Source organism: Giraffa tippelskirchi, chromosome 13 (genome assembly GCF_054371585.1).
Source record: "Giraffa tippelskirchi isolate mGirTip1 chromosome 13, T2T-mGirTip1v1.2.pri, whole genome shotgun sequence".
Taxonomy (NCBI): domain Eukaryota; kingdom Metazoa; phylum Chordata; class Mammalia; order Artiodactyla; family Giraffidae; genus Giraffa; species Giraffa tippelskirchi.
Window position 1 is genome coordinate 93,754,679 of NC_137287.1, and position 21,480 is coordinate 93,776,158.

At 49.6% G+C, this 21,480-nt stretch overlaps 1 protein-coding gene across 8 annotated transcripts; it reads right to left on the reverse strand.

Moving 5' to 3' along the window:
• Nucleotides 1-2,126: 2,126 nt before the first annotated feature.
• CDC25B (cell division cycle 25B) lies at nt 2,127-11,740 on the reverse strand. 8 transcript variants are annotated; one of them, XM_081558830.1, is made up of 16 exons: nt 11,338-11,740; nt 10,429-10,520; nt 9,736-9,787; nt 7,957-7,998; nt 7,746-7,782; nt 7,370-7,492; nt 7,143-7,265; nt 6,817-6,951; nt 6,278-6,358; nt 5,980-6,159; nt 5,706-5,801; nt 4,933-4,995; nt 4,692-4,790; nt 4,368-4,501; nt 3,556-3,667; nt 2,127-3,401 (listed from the first exon to the last, which is right to left on the reverse strand). In XM_081558830.1, exons 1-16 carry the CDS (start codon nt 11,535-11,537, stop codon nt 3,261-3,263), a joined length of 1,710 nt encoding a protein of 569 aa, XP_081414956.1. In that variant the 5' UTR covers nt 11,538-11,740; the 3' UTR covers nt 2,127-3,260. The 8 variants fall into 8 exon arrangements, with proteins under 8 accessions (XP_081414956.1, XP_081414955.1, XP_081414961.1 ...); XM_081558829.1 differs by having other exon boundaries at nt 10,429-10,535; XM_081558835.1 differs by lacking the exon at nt 10,429-10,520.
• Nucleotides 11,741-21,480: the final 9,740 nt, after the last annotated feature.

Genomic DNA, 21,480 nt, shown 5'->3' on the forward strand with positions numbered 1-21,480 from the left:
GCAAGCAAACCCAACGATCCCCAGCCCCCTGACTCTGTCAGGCCTAGCACAGCTCCTGTGAGACTCTTAAACCATGTGAGTAGGCTGCATGTGGCTGCTCCCAGGCTCCTAGCCAGAGGTGGGAATTCCTGCCCTGACTTGGCATAAGCAAAACAACCTTTAAAACTGGCTGACAGCCCAGGATTTTAAACTGCTTCCTTGCCTGAGCCACCCCTCTTTCTGATCATCCAGGAATAAAGCTATAGCTTCTCTTCCTGGTAGGGACTGCAGCACCTCTGCCCTCAGTTCAGTTCAGTTCAGTCGCTCAGTCATGTCTGACCTCTGTCCTATCCTCTGAAATTCCCAGGACAGGGAGGTCTTGGCCCAACCCTAACTGGAGAGGTGAACGCGAGCACACTCTCTACCGGGCCCAGGCACCAAGGCCTTCTCTCAGGGAAGACTCTTGTCCTCACTTGGTCAAGGTCCCTTCCTCTTGTTTCCCCTGCAAAATGAGCTAAATGTGTGACCTGGTGTGCTTAGGAGACACTAGGTAAAAGTGTCTGGGGCAGACTAAGTGATCACAACTGACTATGATGGGTTATGAGCGGGGCAGAGGTGGTCACAGCTGTCAGCACCTAGCTCAGTCTGGGTAGTGTTAAGACACTCAGCCCCTACTGCTTTCTCCTCCCCATGTGATCTGATCCACATGGCCAGGGTGGTAAGAGGACTCTTAGAGCAGAAGCCAGGCAGCCTAGCCCCGCCTTCTTGCCTCTTGCCGAGGTGGGAAGGTGAAGAGTGGGAGAGTCCCGGGCAGCAGGAATACCTACTCTGCTTGTATCTGCTGTGTGACCTGGGGCAGGTGAGTGCCCTTTGAGTATCCAGGGGCCTTCCTCCTCATAAAACCAGACCACTTGAGCACTCAGGGTGGTGCAGGCAAGTCTCAGCAGAACTGTGCCCAGGGCGCTCTCTCCTCTCCCTCTTTCTCAGGGGTCTGCACAGGTATTTTCCCTTTTCTGGGGCAAATCCCCTCACCCAGATAAGGCTGGCTTGGTGCCAGCTGCCTGCTCAATGGAGGGGGCTTCTGGGCTACACTTCCTGAGTAGAAGCCCAGACCCCCCCTGCCCCTCCCCCCGCCCAATATCATCCCTCCTACCTACGTGCCCTTGCAGCAGGCTCAAGACCAAGATTGAAGACCAAGGAGCTTAAGAAACTTGGGGTCGGAGGGACAAGCTAGAGACAGGATAACTTTCATTTAGACTCAGCCTAGGACTCTCAAGTTCCTTCTTATTGCTCTGGCAAGAAAGAGCCTGTTTTCCCACCTGCAGAATGGAGCAAATAATCATGGCAAGGTAGAACTTAAACAAAAAGTGGGAATGACACTTGACATGTTGTGTGAGCACTCTGTATCAGGCAGTGTCTTAGTTGTACATTTGCAAAGGAGCCCCTACCATCATAGCTCATATTTGGGGTGGTGTGGGGGAGAGTAATTTGCTGTGGGATTCCAAGGGGATTTCCTGACACATCCAGGTTTCTGGTTCTCCCCGATTGGCCCTTTCCCACCCTTTTACCTTGACCTTGGCACCTCCTAAGTGGTGGAACCTTTGCTGAGTGCTGGGGACAATGAAAGTCATTTCCCTAATAGAGCAGGGAGGCTTCTGGGACGCATTAACATTTGAAATTGAATCTTAAGAGAAATAACAGATTGGGGAGAGCATTCCTGAGCATAATATTGCAGGTGCAAGGACAAGGAAATGTGAAAGCAACTATGGGGGATTTAATTCAGCAAGAGGCGAGGGATGAGGCAGGAGAGGGTCTAGGTCCTAAAGGGCTATGAGACTTTTAAGTTACTGAAGGCAATGGTGAGCCACTGACAGTTCTAGGGAACAGACTTGATGACATAATTCTTGCCTTCTTGGTGCAGAATTTAGGAACTGAGAGCTACTTTAGGAAGGTGGACCCCAGAAGTGCTTGAGAAGCCAGATGAGGGAAACAGGGAGGCTGAATCCAAAATCTTGGCAAGACTTGGGAAGAGGGTTTGAGGCCACCTCCCCAGGAGTCTTCCAGCCCCAATCCGGTGACTTGCCTCTGCTGTAGTCCACTATCAGGGTCTCCCATAGTCTTATTAAGGGCTCCACAGGACACAATGCTACTTACTTAACTTGCTCAGTGCTTTATTGAACCAAGACCCTTCCAGATGACTCAGCAGAGCCTTCAAGAAGCCCTGCCCATTTCCCGAGATTCAGAATCCAGAGGTGGCTGGCCTTAGTTTAGCTGCTTCCATGACATTTCCTTTTGAGTATCTCCAAATCTTAAACTGTAAAGATTTTGTCCACACAGACAGGCACATGTATACTCCTGCTGCAGGCAGTCACGCTCACTGAAATGCTTTCAGTTCAGTGGTTTGTGGACAAGGCATTGTGGGTCTATGGACCTCCATCCATCCACACTTCCATTTGTCCATCTGTCCGTCCATGATGAGACAGTAGCAAGTTCTGACATGGGTTCAGGCCCCAGGGTTCACAGCAGTAAGGGCTAGGTTTCCAGTGGGCTCAGGATGCATGCCTTAACCCTCACCCAGGGGCCTCCATGGATAATAACATCTGTTCCCAAGCCACAGAAGCCAGGGCCAAGTGGGTTATGAATGTTTGTATCTTTAACAACTGGACAGGGAAAACCTAAACCTTAGCCTGTAACTATCCTGAGATGGAAAAAAAAGAGATCAAGCACACAAATAACACTGAAACAGGAAAGAGGAAGAGCTCATGCCTGTGCTAGAGATGTTCATATGGAGAGATGGGAAGGAGAAAGGGGAATGTGGCACACATACTTAGGAATGTGTTAGCACCTGGGACACAGTGCTAGCTCCAAGGGTAGCAGTGGCTCCTCCTAGGAGGCTGGAGCTTTCTCTCAGCCACATACATATAAACAAAGCTCTTAGAAAAAAAGAGGCTTTTCTGAATACAGGAAGACAAAGGGTTAACCCAAACAAGGAAGAGAAAAACACCAAAAAGGCTCCTGTTAGACACAAATACTTCCTTTGAGCTAGACTTAATCCAATTTCACTTAGTCAGCAGGCTGGGCTCTCCCAGAGTGAAGGTGGGGGTGTCACCAGGATATGGAACATGACTGGAGTGAGACAGAGGATCAGGGCTGGTGCAGACAGACAGGATGCCCTCACCGTCTTTTCTCTGGACAGCAAACCCTCAGCCCCATAGGCCACAGGGCAACTGATGCCCAGGCCACACAAAGCAAAGAAGGCAGGTGGGACAGTTGCTGGCCCTTCACTGGTCCTGCAGGCGGCTGCAGAGCTCTCGCCGGCTCCGCTCACCAGCCCAGCTGCGTGTCTTGAGGCGGAAGGTCTTCAGTTCATCCTTGAAGTCCTCGTGGTTCATGGGCCGGTAGTCTTGAGGCTCACAGAAGGTCTAGGACAGGATGGGATGGGGCAATCAACATGGGGAACTGGGCAACTTCAGGGAGGACTCTGTCCTCCCTTATCCGAGGGCTACTGCCTGGTCAACCCCTTTCCCTGTAGCCCAATCCTCCCACCGAGGCTATGGCCACCCCCACCCGTGGTACCGGGTGCTGTGGGAAGAAGTCCTTGTAGCCGCCTTTGAGGATATACATCTCAGGATAGTAGAGGCTGGGGTAGTCGTTGGAGGCTCTGTCTCGTTCCCTGATGAAACGGCACCTGGGACCAGTAGGGGTATGGGGGTGAGAGCTGGGTGTGCAGTGGGATGTATTGGGGACCTGCTCCCTGCACCCACTCCTCTGGGAACCACAGAAGGCTTGAGTGCAGGAATGTCAGCCACAAGAACACTTTTAGTTCATTCTGGCTAACTGGGTACACAAGAGGTTGGGGAGACCGAAGAAAGCAAATCAAAGGGTCTCTGTGTCCAGAAGACAGTTACACAATCTCTGTCCGAGACATTTCTTCTGGGCCAGGAAAGTGGAGGCAGAAGGGAGACAAGTGAACCAAGTTCAAGAGGTAAGAGTCAGAAGGTCTGGACAAGGCTTGGTGAGGAGATGGAGAGAGGAAAGAACAATCGAACCCTGGAAGGGTCAGCGTCACTGAAGACTGGGACAGGGCCTTTGGATCTTAAGGACATCATTAGAGAGTTAGAATTAAGGTTCGTGGGGATGGCAGCAATGGACAGAGGGAAGATGGGAGGCCTGACGGAAAGGATGAGAGGAGACAGGAGGACGGTGTCATGCACAGGGAAGCGGGGATAAGGTCTGCTCCAAGCTCCAAGGTGAGATAAGAGGCCCAGATCAAGGAGGGGCCAGGGCTGGGCTCATGCCTCTTGGCCACTGGATGGTTCCAGCACCCGAAAGCCTAAGCGGGGAAGGTGAGGAGCAGCACTCGCTGGCTGGGCGGAGCCGGGACTCACATGCGGGGGCCCCGCTCAGATGAAAATTCACAGTGGAAAATGAGGATGATTCTCTTATCCAGGCTGCAGGGTGTGATGGGGCTCTGTAGCAGGAAGGTCTCGGCATCCCGTTCCAGGGGCAGGTTCACAGCAGTCTGCCAGAGAAGCCAGAGGTCAGGCCGCAGCTGTGTGTGGCTCACCCTCCCCTGTGTGGTCCCCATCTTTCAGATCAGTGACTCCACCTCTTGAAGGGCAGATCCTACCCCATGAGAGGGTGCATCCTCTGGGCAGAGAAAGGACAGAACTGGATGAGTCTTCAGGGCCTCTCCCATCACCCTGCCTCACCTTGATGTGCCCGCCTTCATACTCATAGGGGTATCTGCAGTCGACAATCACAAACTTCTCCACGATGTGGCTAAACTTGCCTGTCAGCAGAGCCACCACCTGCAGGAGGCCGCGGAGGTGGGTACCAGTGGTTCAGGCTGGCAGGCAGGGGCTGACCCAGTGCTTGTAGCCTGATTCCAGAGGAGGTTAACAAGCAAACAGAAGTCCCAAAGGCACCGAAAGATAGCTCATCCCTGCATACCGTTTCTGGTGAGATGTACTTGAGGTCTTGGTGCTTTCCATCCACAGTCTGTAGGAGGAAGGCCTGAAGGGAAGGGGAGAGAGACAGTGACATTGGCAAGACTAGGAACCTGAGAAAAATGAATTTTTCCTTAAGTCCGAAAGCCACACTTGTTTGACTTTCCCTTTTTTAAATATTTATTTGTTTGTTTTATTTGGCTGCATCCGGTCTTGGTTTCATGGCATCTTTGATCTTCACTGCTGAATGTGGGATTTTTTGCAGCATGTGAACTGTTAGTTGCGCCATGTGGGATCTAGTTTCCTGACCAGGGATCCAACCTGCGCCCCCTGCATTGGCAGTGTGGAGTCTTAGCCACTGGACCACCAGGGAAGTATCTGCTTTGACTTTCAAATTAAACTCTGGTTCCCATAGCAACCAAGAGGTGCCTCGAGGATCTGATCCCCAGAAAACAACCTTCCAAGGGGAAATGAAGATGGGGAGCAGAAGATATGAACCCCCCATGCCTCCTGTCCCCATGCTTTGCCAAGCAGGCCCCAGGAGGCTCCAAGCAAGATGGAAATCTTCTCCAAGGTGGAGATACCACTGATGCCCTGGACAGATTTGAGATAGGAGATCAAAGAGAGCCAGAGAGAGGAGTCTGGGTGAGAATACAGGATAAGATGCAAAGGACAAAATGAGGGGCTTCTGGAAGAGTGGGAGTCGCTGAAGCAGTTGCTGGGCTCAGGGGCTACACAGTAAGGGACTGAGCCTCCTGAGGGTCCCACTGCTGGTACCTTGGAGTAATCCCCGATCAGTTCTCGGTGGTCACTGTCTAGGATATTCTCAATCTCGTCATGACACAGAGACTTGGAGCGGAGAATGCGGGCTTTCTGTGAGGCAAGTGGCAGCCAGGGTCAGGGGTGAGGCTGTCCCTCAGTGCCCCATCTGGTTAGTATCCCCCTTCCTTGCACCCTGCCCCCCTCTACAAACCCAGCTGAGAAGGGCTTACAGGGTGGACTTGGAGGGTGGCAGCCCAGCCCAGTCCCAGCCCAGGAGGAGGGTACTCACGGGTTCCTCAGCCTCCCGCAGCTCCTCCTCTGGAGGGGTCACGCTCCTTCTCCGCTTGCTCTGTACAGGCAGATCCCGGTCCTGCGGGCGCTCCACCCTCTTGAGGATGGGCCGGATCACACCGCAGGGCATGGACGGAGAGCGGAAGAGCCGCTGGCACTTGCTGTACATGATGAGGTCCTGGCAGAGGCAGCAGGTCTGGGGTCAGCATTCCTAGCCCCTGCTTTCCATCCCAGTCTCACTCAGAGGGTAGGGCCCCACCACTCCCGAGTTTTAAAGGGCCTCTCCAGGGGCTCACCTGTTCCTCTTCCTTTTCTGAGGTCTTGACCAGTGGAGCACTAATGAGGCTCTCCATGCCTGGGGGAACTACATCATTCTCCTGAGGCCAGATCAGCAAGGGTATGGTCACACTCGCAGGCACAGGTCCAACCCCTAAGGCCCTGAGTCCTCCAAGGCAGTTTTCCCAGTTCTCCGAGCAAAACCCCAGGCCCAGGCCAGCAGCCCTTGGTGACCCTGCTCACACCTCCACACAGGGTAGCCCCCAGAACCAGGAAACTGCAGGGCCCCACTCGCCAGAGGGACTTGCATAGATATGAGAAGCATGGCGATGCAGGAAGACCAGGCTTCCCTTTGCCCTGCCCATTCACCCTCTACTGCAGCACCAGCCACTTCCTCTTCTCTGATTGGCCAGAGGTCAGGCTGTGACTCAGTTACCTCCAGTTTTTCTTCTGACATTGAAATGAGGTCACAGTCTTGCTGTAGGAGCTCAGAGCTTACCTCTTTCAGGAGATCTCAGGAAGGAAGAGGTAGGGGGCCTGACAGGGCAAGGCTGTTTACCTTTAAGTCAGTCTCCAGGATATCCACGAATCCATCGTCTTCCTCAACAGCCCCCGTGGAGGGGGTCAGGGAGAAGTGGCATCGGGCCAGGGGGATCAGTTCCTCTACTTCCATCTTCCGCTCAGGCGTGAGACACTGCATGGGTGACGAACAGACAGAGGAGACTCAACATGGGGCCCTGAGACAAGTCTCCACCCTAACCTTCTGAGAAACGAGGTTCCCACTGCCTCAGGGCTCAGGATCACCCCCAAGTTTTCCGGGCTGCCTTCACAGGCACCTGCCCTGCGTGCATGCCTGCCCTGCATGGGTCAGCTCTCCTGGTATACCATCAGGTCGGGAGCCGAGCTTGGCCTCTGGGCAAAGGCTTCTCTGCGGCTGGCCCACTCCCCAAGAGCACGGAAGTGGTTGGGATGTGTGGGTTTCCCCGGCATCTTGAAGACAAATCCATCCTGTGGGCAATACAGGGGGGTGCATGATCAAATGCCAGAAAACCACTCCAGTAAGCCCCCCTCTCTCCCTGAAGTGCTTCGACTCTGGCCTTCTGGAAACGCACATTCTCTTTGTCCTCCCCAGAGCCATGGGCAGCTTGGTCACACGCCTCACTCTTCCTCCAGGTGCCAGACGCTTGGGAGTTGGTGATGTTCCGTAGCACAGGACTGTGGCCCAGAAGCCTCCCCTAGAGAGCCAGGAGGGCAGTAGGTACAGAAGGCTGCATTCCTCCAGTGCCAGCCCAGGCCCTACCTTCTCCCATCCCTGCTCCAACTCCCCCAGCTCCCCTGTCCACCTCCAAAGCCCCAGCTCCAATAGCCAGACAAGGAACACCCAGCTGCTTCAAGTCCACCCTCTGAGAACCAATCCAGGTCCCTCCTGCCCCCTACAATCCTGGCCGGCAGGCCCAAGTCTCCCAATGGGCCTCAGAGGACACTCACCGGCAAGGACTGGAAACGTCGGATGGTAAACTGCTCACTGCAGAAGGAAACAGGGAAACCTCAGGGCTGGAGAGTCAGGCTGTGACGGAGAATATGCAGGGTGCCCCTCCACCACAGAGCCCTGTGGACCCCTGCGGGAGGACCCCCTCCTGGGGCCTACTCTGCCTACACGGGGCAGGGGAGCCTGTGCAACGAAGGCCAGAGCACTTACTTTCGAATAACTCGGCTGGCTGCCTGGATGGCCTGTTCGAACCTAGGACAGAGAAGGGTCCCATTTAACCTATGTCTCCTCACAGTCCATTGCCTATCCCCAGCCTTAGGTCCTCAGTCCACAAGGCCCGGGGAAACCAGGGCTCAGGCCAGGGGAAAGAGGAGGTAGGAAGAATGCAGCACCTATCATGGGCCCAGGTATAGGGGAAGAGGGAGATAAGAGGCAGCCTGGGATTTTAAAAGCTGCCCTGAATGGAGGAGGCCTGAAGAATGGCAGTGACAGAGACAGCTGGGGTAGGTCTCAGGGTAGCTGAGGAGTTACCAAGGCAACGGTCTCACCAGCCTGCCCACAGGCCTTCCACCTGTATGCAAATCACCTCAGCAGGGCCATATGGCTGCCAGGAAAGGCATCCATCCGTCCCATGACAGGCCTTGTCCTGAAAATGCGGGTGTCTCCAGGGCCTGGATACCAGCAAGGCAGGGCTTCCCTCCCCTTGTGTGGGATAGTCCTGGCTCCTCCAGGACAGGGGCTCGGTTCAGTGTGCCCCTGGATCAGCCCCGGTCTGCCATGTCAGACCCCCTAGTGACAAATGTTCAAGGTCATAACCTCTCCTCCCTCCTGTGGAATTTTAGGACCCAGCCTCCGTCCCACCCCTCCTCCTGCCTTAGAAGAGGCCAGCAGGAAAAGAATTCCAACAGATGTTCCTTCTGAGCCTAGCTATGTTACCAGGGACCACCTGCCAGGCAGGGCTTTTGTGTGTCTATGTGTACACACACACTTCTTTCTGTGTAACTGTTAAGGCAGGTGCAGTGTTGGTGGTGGGAAACTGAGGGCTAAAGTGTCAGGAGGATGGGCTCCCCCCAGGTCAGGCAGGGTGGCTGTATGCAGCCAACCTGGCACCAGGATGACCAATTTAATTGGCTTGGTTTTCAGTCTGCACCTGGGCCCTAGGGGTAACGCAGGGACAGCCCTGTGTTATCATCAAAACCCAACCTGCAGTCCCCACACCACCACCCAATGCTCTCCCCATTTCCTGTTTATGAACAAACCTGCAGCCCAGCCCAGTCTGATCAAAGGCAATGGGAGGAAAGACAGCCACCACCCTAAACCCAAATCCACAGTCCCTCAGCCCAGGCCAGGGATGCCCGTTGTTCCCAGTAATGCCTGACAGCTGCTCTCCCTGCTGGGGCCTGAACAGCTGGATGGGAACAGCTGTGCTCTGGAAGGTACTACTCATGCCCCACAGTCAAGAAGCAGGGAACTGTGTTGAGCAGAGCCCCCCAACTTCTCCACTCTCCTTCACAAAGGGCCTGGTCCAAGGGTTGGCCAGCAGGTGAAATGTCACTGAAACCAGTGGTTACTGATAGGAGGGCCAAGGGCCAAACCAGCTTGCAGCAACTGTTTTGTTTGGCCTAGAGTAAATTAAAAACTTTGAATTAGTTGGACCATATTTTAAAATTGTGATAATTCACAGGAAAAGAAAACTATGTGTATAGGCAGAAAGAGCACATACAGTCCTGTATTCCCACGAGTGGCTCCCCGTGGCTACTGTTCCTTCCACCCTGGTCCTGAACCCGTTCTAAGCTGCTCCCATGATAGTAGACCCTTCCCTGAGACAAGCAGAATTCCAGGACATGGGAAGGTCAATTACTGCCCCTATATGGGGGTTCAGGGAGGTCTGTCTGCTCTCCCAAGCTCCCCTAGTGAGTTTAGGGTGGAACTAAGATTTCCAAGGGCAGGTTCCCCTCCTTGATTGTGTGGTCCCTCTTCTCTACTCACGTCTCCTCTGCCATGTTGGGGTCCATAGGGCTGGGAGAGTCCATGCACAGACCTGAGAGACAGAGTGCCTTGGTTTGAAAGTGGTGGCATTTCCTGCACATTTTTCCCTACCATGTCCCAACCCTATTCAGAGAAGGGGGAAAAACCTGTTTTTATCTTAGGTCTTGATACATTAAAAACTGAAACAAAATCCAGCCATAGACCCCAAGGGCTGACACATTGCCAAGTTACACAGGGCTCCATTCCCTATTTACTATGGAATCGCCTATTACTATGGAAACTTTAAAGCCTAAAGTTTAGGCTTTAAACCAAAATTCTGCTAAGCATTTTTCTTGAACTGATTTAAAATAATTTGTTCTAGAAGAGATTACAGCTTTTAATGAAAGTTAAAGTTAAAGGCAAGTGAATGTTATAAAATGACCGACTTTCAGCCTAATTGCCTCCCAGGTGGGGCTGTGGTTTAGGACTTCAGCACCTAGTTTTAAGTAGTAAGATCTCATCTCCTTCGGAGGACCCCACCCAGCACCCGCCTCGCTCAGCCAGTCTATGCTGGGTGTGGTATGCCCCACCAGAAGTGAGCAGGGGGAGGCTGCTGGGGTCCCATCAGATTGTGGTGAGGATGTTAGTCTGATCAGCAGGGAAGTGGGGAGGCTCAGGCAGCCCCCAAACTCCCCTGGCACCCCTGGGCCTCACCTGCATCAGAAGATTCAGAGGACTCAGACGACAGGGAGGATTCAGACGCCCGACGGGACAGGGATAGGCATGTGAGCAGGCTGCCTACCTGACTCTTTGGGGTCTCGCTGGGAAGGGAGCAGGGACCCAGGGAAGGAGAAAGGTAAATGTAGGGCTCAAGGGCTGGCTGGCCCATGTTCCCACCAACACCCCCACCCCCCACCCCCCGCAACCTCTGAAGAGCCCTTCCAGCCACTGCACTGTCCCAGGGAAGTGATGGCATCAAGGATCTACCCTCTTCTCAGGCCTTCTACAGAGGCCCTAAGTGTCTTCTCTTTGTTGATTGATTAAAGGTTCTCCTGGGTGCAGGGAAGGTGAAGCCAGAGCAAGAGCAAGGAGGTAGGCTGGGACCATCCTGGGGAATGGTGGGGCAGCAGACAGCCCTAGAGGGCCATCCCCTAAACTCTTCAGGTCCCTACCCACCCACAATCCTTTCTGGAGGAATGGTCAAGCCTTTGGTCTTTACTGCTTCAAGGACAACCAGCCTGGAGCTGCAGACATGCTCAGGGTACAGGACCAGTGTTTAGCCCCTTAACCCCAGGAAAGAACTGAGGGTGGAGGGAACAGGACCACCCTCAAATTCCCCCTCCAGGCTCAGGATCCCCTGCCTGGGGCAACATGGTGGAGATTGGAGCCAAGATTAAGGAGGCAGCATGGTAGAGGTGGAGAAGAGGGTCTCCAGAGGCTTGTGGCAGCCAAGAACAAGTCAACTGGAGGGTGTGAGCATCACAGCTCGGTCCTGAGGCCAGAAGCAGGCTGTGTCTGGGATGCCTCTCCGATTGGCACCCATGCCGGGTTCCCGAGAGGCCTGGGACCAAACCCTAGTGCGGGCCTCCCACCCCACACGGAGCATCCCTGGGGCCCCCCTACCTGCCGAGCCCAGCGAGGTGGTGCATAGTCTGGGTGAGGGTGGTGACCGGCGAGAAAGCGGCCGCGCGCTCCGGAGACCCCAGGAGGCCATGAGCCCCCAGCCGGAGGCCCGGGAGGTGGCCAGGACGCTGGGCGCCACCGCGCATGCCGGCCGGACTGAGAGCCGAGCCTGCCACGGGCTCCGGCTGGGGCAGCTCCATCGCGGTGGGGCGGGCGGGCCTGGCGTAGGGAGACCAACAGACGCCGGGCACAGCTGGCCTGGACGAGGTAGGGAGCCGGCCCGGGGTGGAGGGGAAGGGAGGGAGGAAGAGCAACGGGGCAGGAGCGAGAGAGGAGAGGGAAGTGGGGAGGGTGGGGAAGGGAGGAGGGACACGGGGACAGGCCACCAGCCCAGGAAGCCTCTAGCAGAGGCTGCCACCTCCACCTCCTTATATATTCGAAAAATAACAGCGGCCGCGCCGCCGGACGCCACCAATGGGGGCGCAGTAAAGAAGAGAGGAGGGAAAGAGGGCGGGGTCAGTGTGGTGGAAGGCGCGGAGGCTGGACCAGCCCGGCCTCGCCCAGGTCCAGGCTTGGGGTCGGGTGGAGGAATCAAGGAATTAACCCTCGCACATCCTCCCAGCCAGGGTTCAAGGAGCCGGGCTTCCCAAATTCCGATTCTCAGTATGTGGTTTGGAGCTACTCCCCCCCACCCCCCACCGAGGAGGGCCTCAAGAGATGCAACAACTCCCTAGAGTAGCCTCAAAGGGACCCCGCCGTTTAACATAACTTACAAGTACCGGCTGGCATCGTGAGAGCCTCTATTCTAGGAATCTGCGGAATACAGCTGTGCAGTGCGGTCTGTGTTCGCCGTTCCACTTTACCGACAGAGACGATGAGGCGTAGAGAAGTTCATTAACTCATTCAAGGTCACATGATTGTGCAGATGGTGGAGTTGAGATTCACCCTAGGTACATGTACTCTCCCAGCTTCCCTGACCCCGCGACTGGCAACTCCTGGGGCGGCCCCAAGGGTAATTCCCACGGGGAGCCCCCAGTGCTGGAGGTGGACCCTCGGTGGGGGCTGACACATAACTAGCCAGTGTTTCCGGGGTCCCCGGTTAGATGTGATCCCAAGCCACCCAGTTTTTTTCGGCAGCTCCAGAGGAGGCGCTAATGATTGGTCTAGTCGTGAGTTTTGGCAGTGAGGACAAAGGAGGGTGTTAGCAATCTCAAAACCCAGTTATGGAATGCCTGTTGATGGTTTGGCTAACTTGGTGCCAATGTTTAATTGGTGTTTCTTTGATTAGGGAGGCTGATTTGTCACTAGTTTTAACTGAGCATCTTCTAATTATCTAATCACCTTCTAGTGAGCTCACTGTCCTTGACTGTGGTGGGAAGGCTGCACTCAAAAGCTAGTGGGGAGTAGACTGTTTTTGCACCCCATCTTCCCAGGGAAGAGGTGGCCTCCAGCTTATCAGGTCACAGCTCAAGAATGCTGGCACTGCAGCCTTGAGCCCCTTCCCATACAGCTCCAATCCTTCAGGCCAAGGAGCAGTAGTGGGGGGTGAGAGGGGGGGTGGGAGAAAAGAAGGCCTGGCATTGGGGGCTGGGGCAGGCCAGGAGAAACATGGAAGAAAGGAATGAGAAGACCCCAGTCCCATCTGAGAGGGATGAGGAGGGTGGGGATGTGACAAAAGTAGATCATGAACCCCAGACAAATCTTCAGGACCCTTCCCCAGTCACTATAGTGAATGTGTTGCATATTCTTCCCGAGTTTAGTCTAAACAGTCCTAGCCAATAGAAACAAAATGGGAGACACATAGATAACTTAAAATTTTCTAGTAGGCACATTTTAAAAAGTAACAAGAAACAGATGAAACTTTAATATTTTATTTAACCTAATATATTGTTTTTAATTTCAGCTTGAGAAATTTTTAATATTTTTATTTATTTATTTGGTTATGCAAGCTCTCAGTTGGAGCACGTGGGATCTTGGATCTTTGCTGTGGCATGCAGGATAGGCATGGGGACCTATCACCCCTACACATTGGGAGCATGGAGTCCCAGCCACAGGGACCACCAGTCAGTCAGTTCAGTCGCTCAGCCATGTCCAACTCTTTGTGACCCCATGGACTGCAGCATGCCAGGCTTCCCTGTAGATCACCATCTCCCAGAGCTTGCTCAAACTCATGTCCATCAAGTCAGTGATGCCTTCCAACCATCTCATCCTCTGTCATCCCCTTCTCTGCCTGCCTTCCATCTTTCTCAGCATCAGGGTCTTTTCCAATGAGTCAGTTCTTCTCATGAAGTGGCCAAAGTATTGGAGCTTCAACTTCAGCTTCACTCCTTCCAATGAATATTCAGAGTTGATTTCCTTTAGGATTGACTAGTTTGATCTCCTTGCAGTCCAAGGGACTCTCAAGAGTCTTCTCCAACACCACAGTTCAAAGGCATCAATTCTTCGCACTCAGCTTTCATTATGGTCCAACTCTCACATCCATACATGACTACTGGAAAAACCATAGCTTTGGCTAAACGGACTGTTGTCTGCAAAGTAATGTCTCTGTTTTTTAACAGGCTCTCAAGGTTTGTCATAGCTTTTCTTCCAAGGAGCAAGCATCTTTTAATTTCATGGCTGCAGTCACCATCTGCAGTGATTTTGGAGCCCAAGTAAATTAAGTCTGTCACTGTTTCCATTGTTTCCCCATCCATTTGCCATGAAGTGATGGGACCGGATGCCATGATCTTTGTTTTTTTAATGTTGAGCTTTAAGCCAGCTTTTTCACTCTCCTCTTTCATTTTCATCAAGAGGCTCTTTACTTGCTCTCCACTTTCTGCCATAAGGGTGCTGTCATTTGTGTATCTGAGGTTATTGATATTTTTCCTAGTAATCTTGATTCCAGCTTGTGCTTCATCCAGCCTGGCATTTCGCATGATGTACTCTGCATATGTTAAATAAGCAGGGTGACAATATACAGCCTTAACATACTCCTTTCCAGTTTGGAACCAGTCCATTGTTCCATGTCCAGTTCTAACTGTTGCTTCTTGACCTGCATACAGATTTCTCAGGAGGCAGGTAAGGTGGTCTGGTATTCCCATCTCTTTTAAGAATTTTCCACAGTTTGTTGTGATCCACACAGTCAAAGGCTTTGCTGTAGTCAATAAAGCAGAAGTAGATGTTTTTCTGGAACTCTCTTGCTTTTTCTATGATCCCACAGAAGTTGGCACTTTGATCTTTGGTTCCTCTGCCTTTTCTAAATCCAGCTTGAACATTTGGAAGTTCTCAGTTCACGTACTGTTGAAGCCTCACTTGGATAATTTTGAGCATTACTTTGCTAGCAACCACCAGGGAAGTCCCTAATCGAATGGATTTTTAAAGTTATCATTTCAACATGTTATCAGTGTAAAAATTGTTTATGAAATGTTTTACATACTTCTTTTCTGATACTAAGCCTTCAAAGTCCAATGTGCATCTTACACACACAGCACATCTCAATTTGGAACTGCCACATTTCAAGTGCTCAGTAGCCTCATGGGCTACTGTAGTGGACAGTGTGTATCTATATATTCAATTGTATGACCATTTTTTATAAATCTACAAACAGTATATAAAACTATGTTTTATACCTTGCTTTCTTTTATTTGAAGATATATTTACTCAATTCCCTAATGCTGTACATTTATTAGCTTTTAAATGATGCAACAGATATGCACAGAATGAATTCCTAAAGAGAAACTGCTGGACAGAATGAGCTTTATTGAAATCTTCTTTTCCTTTTCCTAAATCTCATTTTCTGAAGCTGACTGAGTTTTTGAAGAACATTTACCTCTCCGCTATCTCCTAAATAGGGACCTACCTCAAATAGGCCCGAGCCCAAGGTTGGTCTCTCTAACCCCAATATCCTACTTCTAGAAATTTCTCTTAAGATGATAAAAGTACCTACAGATGTATGTTTATAATATTGAATAACAATGAAAAATGAAGAGCAAACTGAGTGTCCTTCAACAGGGGCCTAGGGCAATGAGGGTGGTTCCCCTACATTGTGCAATACCTAAAGCATCTAAAGAGAATAGGCATTGGGAGGGTAGGGATGCTTGGCACCTGGCAGGCCCAATAATTCTTGTTGTTCAGTCACTCAGTCATGTCTGACTCTGTGACCCCATGGACTGCAGCAAGCTAGGCTTCCCTGTCCTTCACCATCTCCTGGAGCTCACTCGAACTCATGTCCTTGGAGTCGGTGATGCCATCCAACCATCTTATCCTCTGTCATCCCCTTCTCTTCCTGCCTTCAATCTTTCCCAGCATCAGGGTCTTTTCCAATATGTCAGCTCTTTGCATCAGGAAGCCAAAGTACTGGAGCTTCAGCTTCAGCATCAGTCCTTCCAATGAAAATTCAGGGTTGATTTCCTTTAGGATTCACTGGTTTGATCTCCTTGAAGTCCAAGGGACTCTCAAGAGTTGTCTCCAATACCACCATTCCAAGGTATCAATTCTTTGGTGCTCAGTTTTCCTTATAGTCCAACTCTCACATCCATACATGACTACTGGAAAAACCATAGCTTTGACTAGACGGACCTTTGTCTGCAAAGTAATGTCTCTGCTTTTTAATATGCCATCTAGGTTTGTCATAGCTTTTCTTCCAAGGAGCAAGCGTCGTTTAATTTCAAGGCTGCAGTCACCATCCACAGTGATTTTGGAGCCCAAGAAAATAAAGTCTGTCACTGTTTCCGTTGTTATCCCATCCATTTGCCATGAAGTGATGGGACCGGATGCCATGGTCTTTGTTTTTAGTTTTTTTGAATGTTGAGTGTCAAGCCAGCTTTTTCACTCTCTTCTTTCACCTTCATCAAGAGGCTCGTCAGTTCTTCTTTGCTTTCTGCCATAAGGGTGGTGTCATCTGCATACCTGAGGTTATTGATATTTCTCCCAGAAATCTTGATTGCAGTCTGTGTTTCATCCAACTCCGCATTTCACATGATGTACTCTCCATATAAGTTAAATAAGCAGGGTGACAATATACAGCTGCGACGTACTCCTTTCTCAGTTTGGAACCAGTCTGTTGTTCCATGTCTGGTTCTGTTGTTTCTTGACCTGCATACAGGTTTCTTAGGAGGAAGGTAAGGTGGTCTGGTATTCCCATCTCTTTAAGAATTTTCCACTGATTATGAAATGATTACCCATTGGGCTTTTGGAAAATGGTCTCTTACAGAAACGTTCCTAGACTAAAAGAATTTTGAATCTCATTGATGCACATATTTATTGACATGAGAAAATATTTATAATATGGGCTAAAATATTATGCCAAGTGTGGTCCCATTAAAAACAATATGGACAGATAAGTATCCTACAAGGGTATTCTCTGAATGGTGGAATGAATGGTAATTAAATGGTTTATCCTAAAATTTTTCTGTATTTTAAAATATCTTCCAAAGAACAGGTATAATTTTTAGATTAATTAAAAAAACATGGTAGCACAGTGGATTAGAATCTTCCAGCCAACACAGGGAACACGGGTTCTATCCCTGGTCCCAGAAGATTCCACATGCCATGGAGCAACTAAGCCCACACAGCACAACTACGAGCCCCTGTGCCCTAGAGCCCACACTCGGCAACTACTGAAGCTCATGCTCTGCAACAAGAGAAGCCACCACAATTGGAAGCCCATGCACTGCAATGAAGAGTAGACACCACGTGCTGCAACTAGAGAAATCCCACAGGCAGCAACCAAAAATAAACAAATAAAATAAATTTTAAAAAATCAAGAAGTACTTAAGAAATAAGTACTAGGATGTCTCTAGTGGTCCAGTGGTTAAGAATCTGCCTTCCAATGCAGGGGGCCCGGGTTCAATCTCCGCTCAGGGAATGAAGATTCCACATGCAGCAACACAACTACTGAGCTCACAGGCCTCAACTACAGAGGTGCACATGCCTCAATGAAGAGCCCAACTTGCACACCACAATGAAGACCCAGTGCAGCCAAAAAATAACAGAAAAGAACATGATCTCCATCTGGCCATTACTCAAATGATTAAACATAAAGATACCATGAGACCCAGCAATACCACTCATAGGTATATACCCAAGAGAAATGAAAACATATGTCCTTGCAAATATGTGTTTATAGCAGTTATCTATGATTGCCAAAAGGTAGAAATAACACAAATGCCCATCAAGCTGACATTTTGATGAGCCAAATGTCATAAATTTCTACAACAGAATGTTATTCAGCCATAAAAAAATAATGAAGTCCTAATAGCTGCTACATAATGGAAGAATCTTGAACCATGAAACTAAGTGAAAGAAGCCAGTCATAAAAGACACATATTATGTGATTCTATTCATATGAAAGGTTCAGAACAGGGAAATCTATAGATGGAAAGTAAATGAGTGGTTGTTTAGGGCTGGGCAAAGGACAGGGAGTGGATAAGGAGATGATAGCTAAAGAGTATGAGATTCCTTTATAAAGTGACGAAAATGTGCCATCTTTCCAATTTTCCACCTTAGGAAAGTCCACAATCCACCTTCTTTTCTTTTGGCCCAGGCTGTTCAAAGTTGCCCACCAGGCCTATCCCATTCCTCTTAGCTCATCGCTATTCTTTGTGCCTCTCAGCAAACTTCCCATTTTCCTTTTCATTTTCAAGAGCCTGTAGTATTTGCTATTGAAGAAAACTTGGAAAATTCAGCCAAGTAGAAAATACAGCTCACCCACAATGATTTCACCCAAACAACCATTGATTATAAGCCAGGATGGGTGAGGGGCAGGAGGACGTAAGTGCACATGGATGAACCCTCCAAAACGTTGACTTGGTTTCCTGAGGATTTGTGGGAAGGAGTGCTGGTGGCACTGTGGTAAAGAAGCCACCTGCCATTGCAGGAGACATAAGAGATGCAGGTTCGATCCCTGGGTCGGGAAGATCCCTGCTATCCACTCCAGTAATCTTGCCTGGAGAATCCAATGGACAGAGGAACTTGGCGAGCTACAGTCCATGGGGTTGCAAAGAGTCGGACATGACTGAAGCAACTGAGCAGGCACATCCTCAGCTAGGTGTACCTACATTTACTTCTGCATAGGGACCACGAACCCATTATAGGCCAAGCACTGATCTGGCTCTTATGAGAAAAAGTCTCCCAAGTTTTCTTCTGGACCTTGCGATTAGAAGGATATTTTTTATGTCTTGAGATGGGAGGAGGGGGTCAGGGAGAGAAATCCTCTCTAAGTAAGACATAAAATCCAGAAGCAATAAAGGAAAAAACTGACAGAACTGCCTATTTAAAAAGATTTTTAAAAATTCTCATATCTGAGATTCCTTGTTTGTTGCTCAGTTGCGAGATTCCTTAGGTTAAGTTAAAGGACAGCGGCAGATTGGGAGAAAATATTTTCAATATACTAAAAGATTTTATGTTCAGAGCATATGAAGAGTTCCCAAAAGTCAACAAAGTGACAAATACAAGAGAAACAAAGGCAAAAGATGTGACTAGAAAATTCTCAGGCTTCAGATGGCCAATACACATATGAAAAAAGAAATGCACACTAAAACAACAGTGAGATACACTTTTCTTCTCTTAACTTCCAGAACAGCATACGAGAGTGAATTTCCTCCTGCTGCTTTAGCTGTTCCTCCCAAATTTCTTGTTAGTCTTTCTTGAGCCCTTAACCTTGGAGAACCCAGGGCACTGTCTTTGGTCCTCCTTTCTGTTTTGTCTATACCCATTTCCTTGAAGCTCCAGATCCTCAGCCTGTCCTCCTGGGTCACAGCCTTCCTCTTTGCCTAATCCTCATACAACTTTAAGATTAAAAAAACACAACAACACTATAATTCATTGTTTTAAGAACTTGTCATTTTTTTGCATTTGGTGGAGGAAGAGGTTTCAGGGATTTGTATGTATGTATATATGTATGTATGCTTATGTACATACATGACATTATTTCTGTAGGTGCAAACACATACATTTATGGCTAAACGCATGGAATAGCACAGAAAGTGACGCCCTGAGATGTTATCAGTGTTTATATATGGATTGTAGGATTATCATCAAACAGATTTAAAACTATAGTGTTGCTTATAAAAATAACCTAAATGTGTAACACTAGGCTTCACTGATTAGTATTCAACCATAGTTGGAACAATATACAACCATTAAAAATTTTGCAGTACTTTATCAGTAAGGCAAAATTCTCATCACTTGATGCCAGGTAAAGAAGCATTTAGAAAATTCAGCAGTGGCTACATGACTGGAAAAGGTTACTTTTCATTCCAATCCCAAGAAGGGCAATGCCAAAGAATGTTCAAACTACCCCACAATTGCACTCATTTCACATGATACCATGGTAATGTTCAAAATCCTTTAAACTAGGCTTCAACAGTATGTGAACCGACAACTTCCAGATGTACAAGTTGGATTTAGAAAAGGCAGAGGAACCAGAGATCAAATTGCTACCATCTGTTGGATCATAGAAAAAGCAAGAGAATTCCAGAAAAACATCCACTTCTCCTTCATTGACTATGCTAAAGCCTTTGACTGTGTGATCACAACAAACTGTGGAAAATTCTTAAAGAGGTGGGAATACCAGACAACCTTACCTGCTTCGTGAGAAACTTGTATGCAGGTCAAGTAGCAACAGTTAGAACTGGACATGGAACAATGGACTGGTTCAAAATTGGGAAAGGAGTACATCAAGGCTGTATATTGTCACCCTGCTCATATAACTTATATGCAGAGTACATCATGCGAAATGCCAGGCTGGATGAAGCACAAGCTGGAATCAAGATTTCTGGGAGAAATATCAATAACCTCAGATACGCAGATGACACTACCCTTATGGCAGAAAGCGAAGAGGAACTAAAGAGGCTCTTGATGAAGGTGTAAAAGGAGAGTGAAAAAGCTTGCTTAACCCTCAACATTCAAAAAACAAAAATCATGGCATCTGGTCCCATCACTTCATGGCAAATGGATGGGGTAACAATGGAAACAGTGACAGACTTTACTTTCTTGGGCTCCAAAATCACTGTGGATGGTGACTGCAGCTGTGAAATTAAGACACTTGCTCCTTGGAAGGAAAGCTATGACAAACCTAGACAGTGTATTAAAAAGCAGAGACAAAGACTCTTTAAGGGTCTTAAAAAGCAGAGACTTGCTGACAAAGGTCTGTATAGTCAAAGCTATGTTTTTTTCCAGTAGTCATGCACAGATGTGACAGTTGGACCATAAAGAAGGGTGAGTGCAAAAGAACTGATGCTTTGGCATGGTGGTGTTGGAGAAGACTCTTGAGAGTCCCTTGGACTGCAAGATCAAACCAGTTAATCCTGAAGGAAATCAACCCTGAATATTCATTGGAAGTTAAATGAATGATGCCAAATCTGAAGCTCCAATACTCTGGCTACCTGATGCAAAGAGCTGACTCATTGGAAAAGATCCTCATGCTGGGAAAGATTGAAGGCAGGAGCAGGGGAAGACAGAGGAGGAGATGGTTGGATGGCATCACCGACTCGATGGACACAAGTTTGAGCAAACTCGGGGAGACAGTGAAGGACAGGGAAGCCTGGTGTGCTGCAGTCCACGCGATAGCAAAGGGCTGAGCGACTGAATGACTGAACAACAAAAAAGCAACTGGAGATGCCAATATATGCCTATACCGTCTGATTCGTTTTATGCGATAAATTTTTAAAAAGAAAACTACATGCGCCTAGAGATAAGACTGGAAGACAATGTATCCAACCGTAAGCTGTGCATCTCTCCAGGTGTTGGGATGAAAGGTGCTTTTTCAGTTTCCATTATTTTTCAGTTTCCGAAAAAAAAACAAAAACGGGCTATTTCTACCTTAATAAAATAAAAAAGACAAAACACAGTTGTTATGCTTTGTAAGCAGCAAATCTCTGCTCACCCGGCGCAAAGGCCGGGCACACAGCCGCAGCCCTCACTGTTGCCAGTGGGTCGCCAGACGCCACAGCGCTGGCCTTTCCGGCAGGCCGAAGCGCCCCCGCGCGGTCTGTCCCAGGCGGCGGGGAGAGGGGTGGGCGCGGAGGGCTGGAGGCGGTGCCGGGCGTCCCGGCGCTTCCCGCGAGATCCCGCTCCGCCCGCTCCGCCCTGCTCGCCGCGCTCCCGGCTCCCAGCTCCCCGCTCCCCGCGCCGCGACACTTCCTGTCTTCAGCTCCCGCGCCG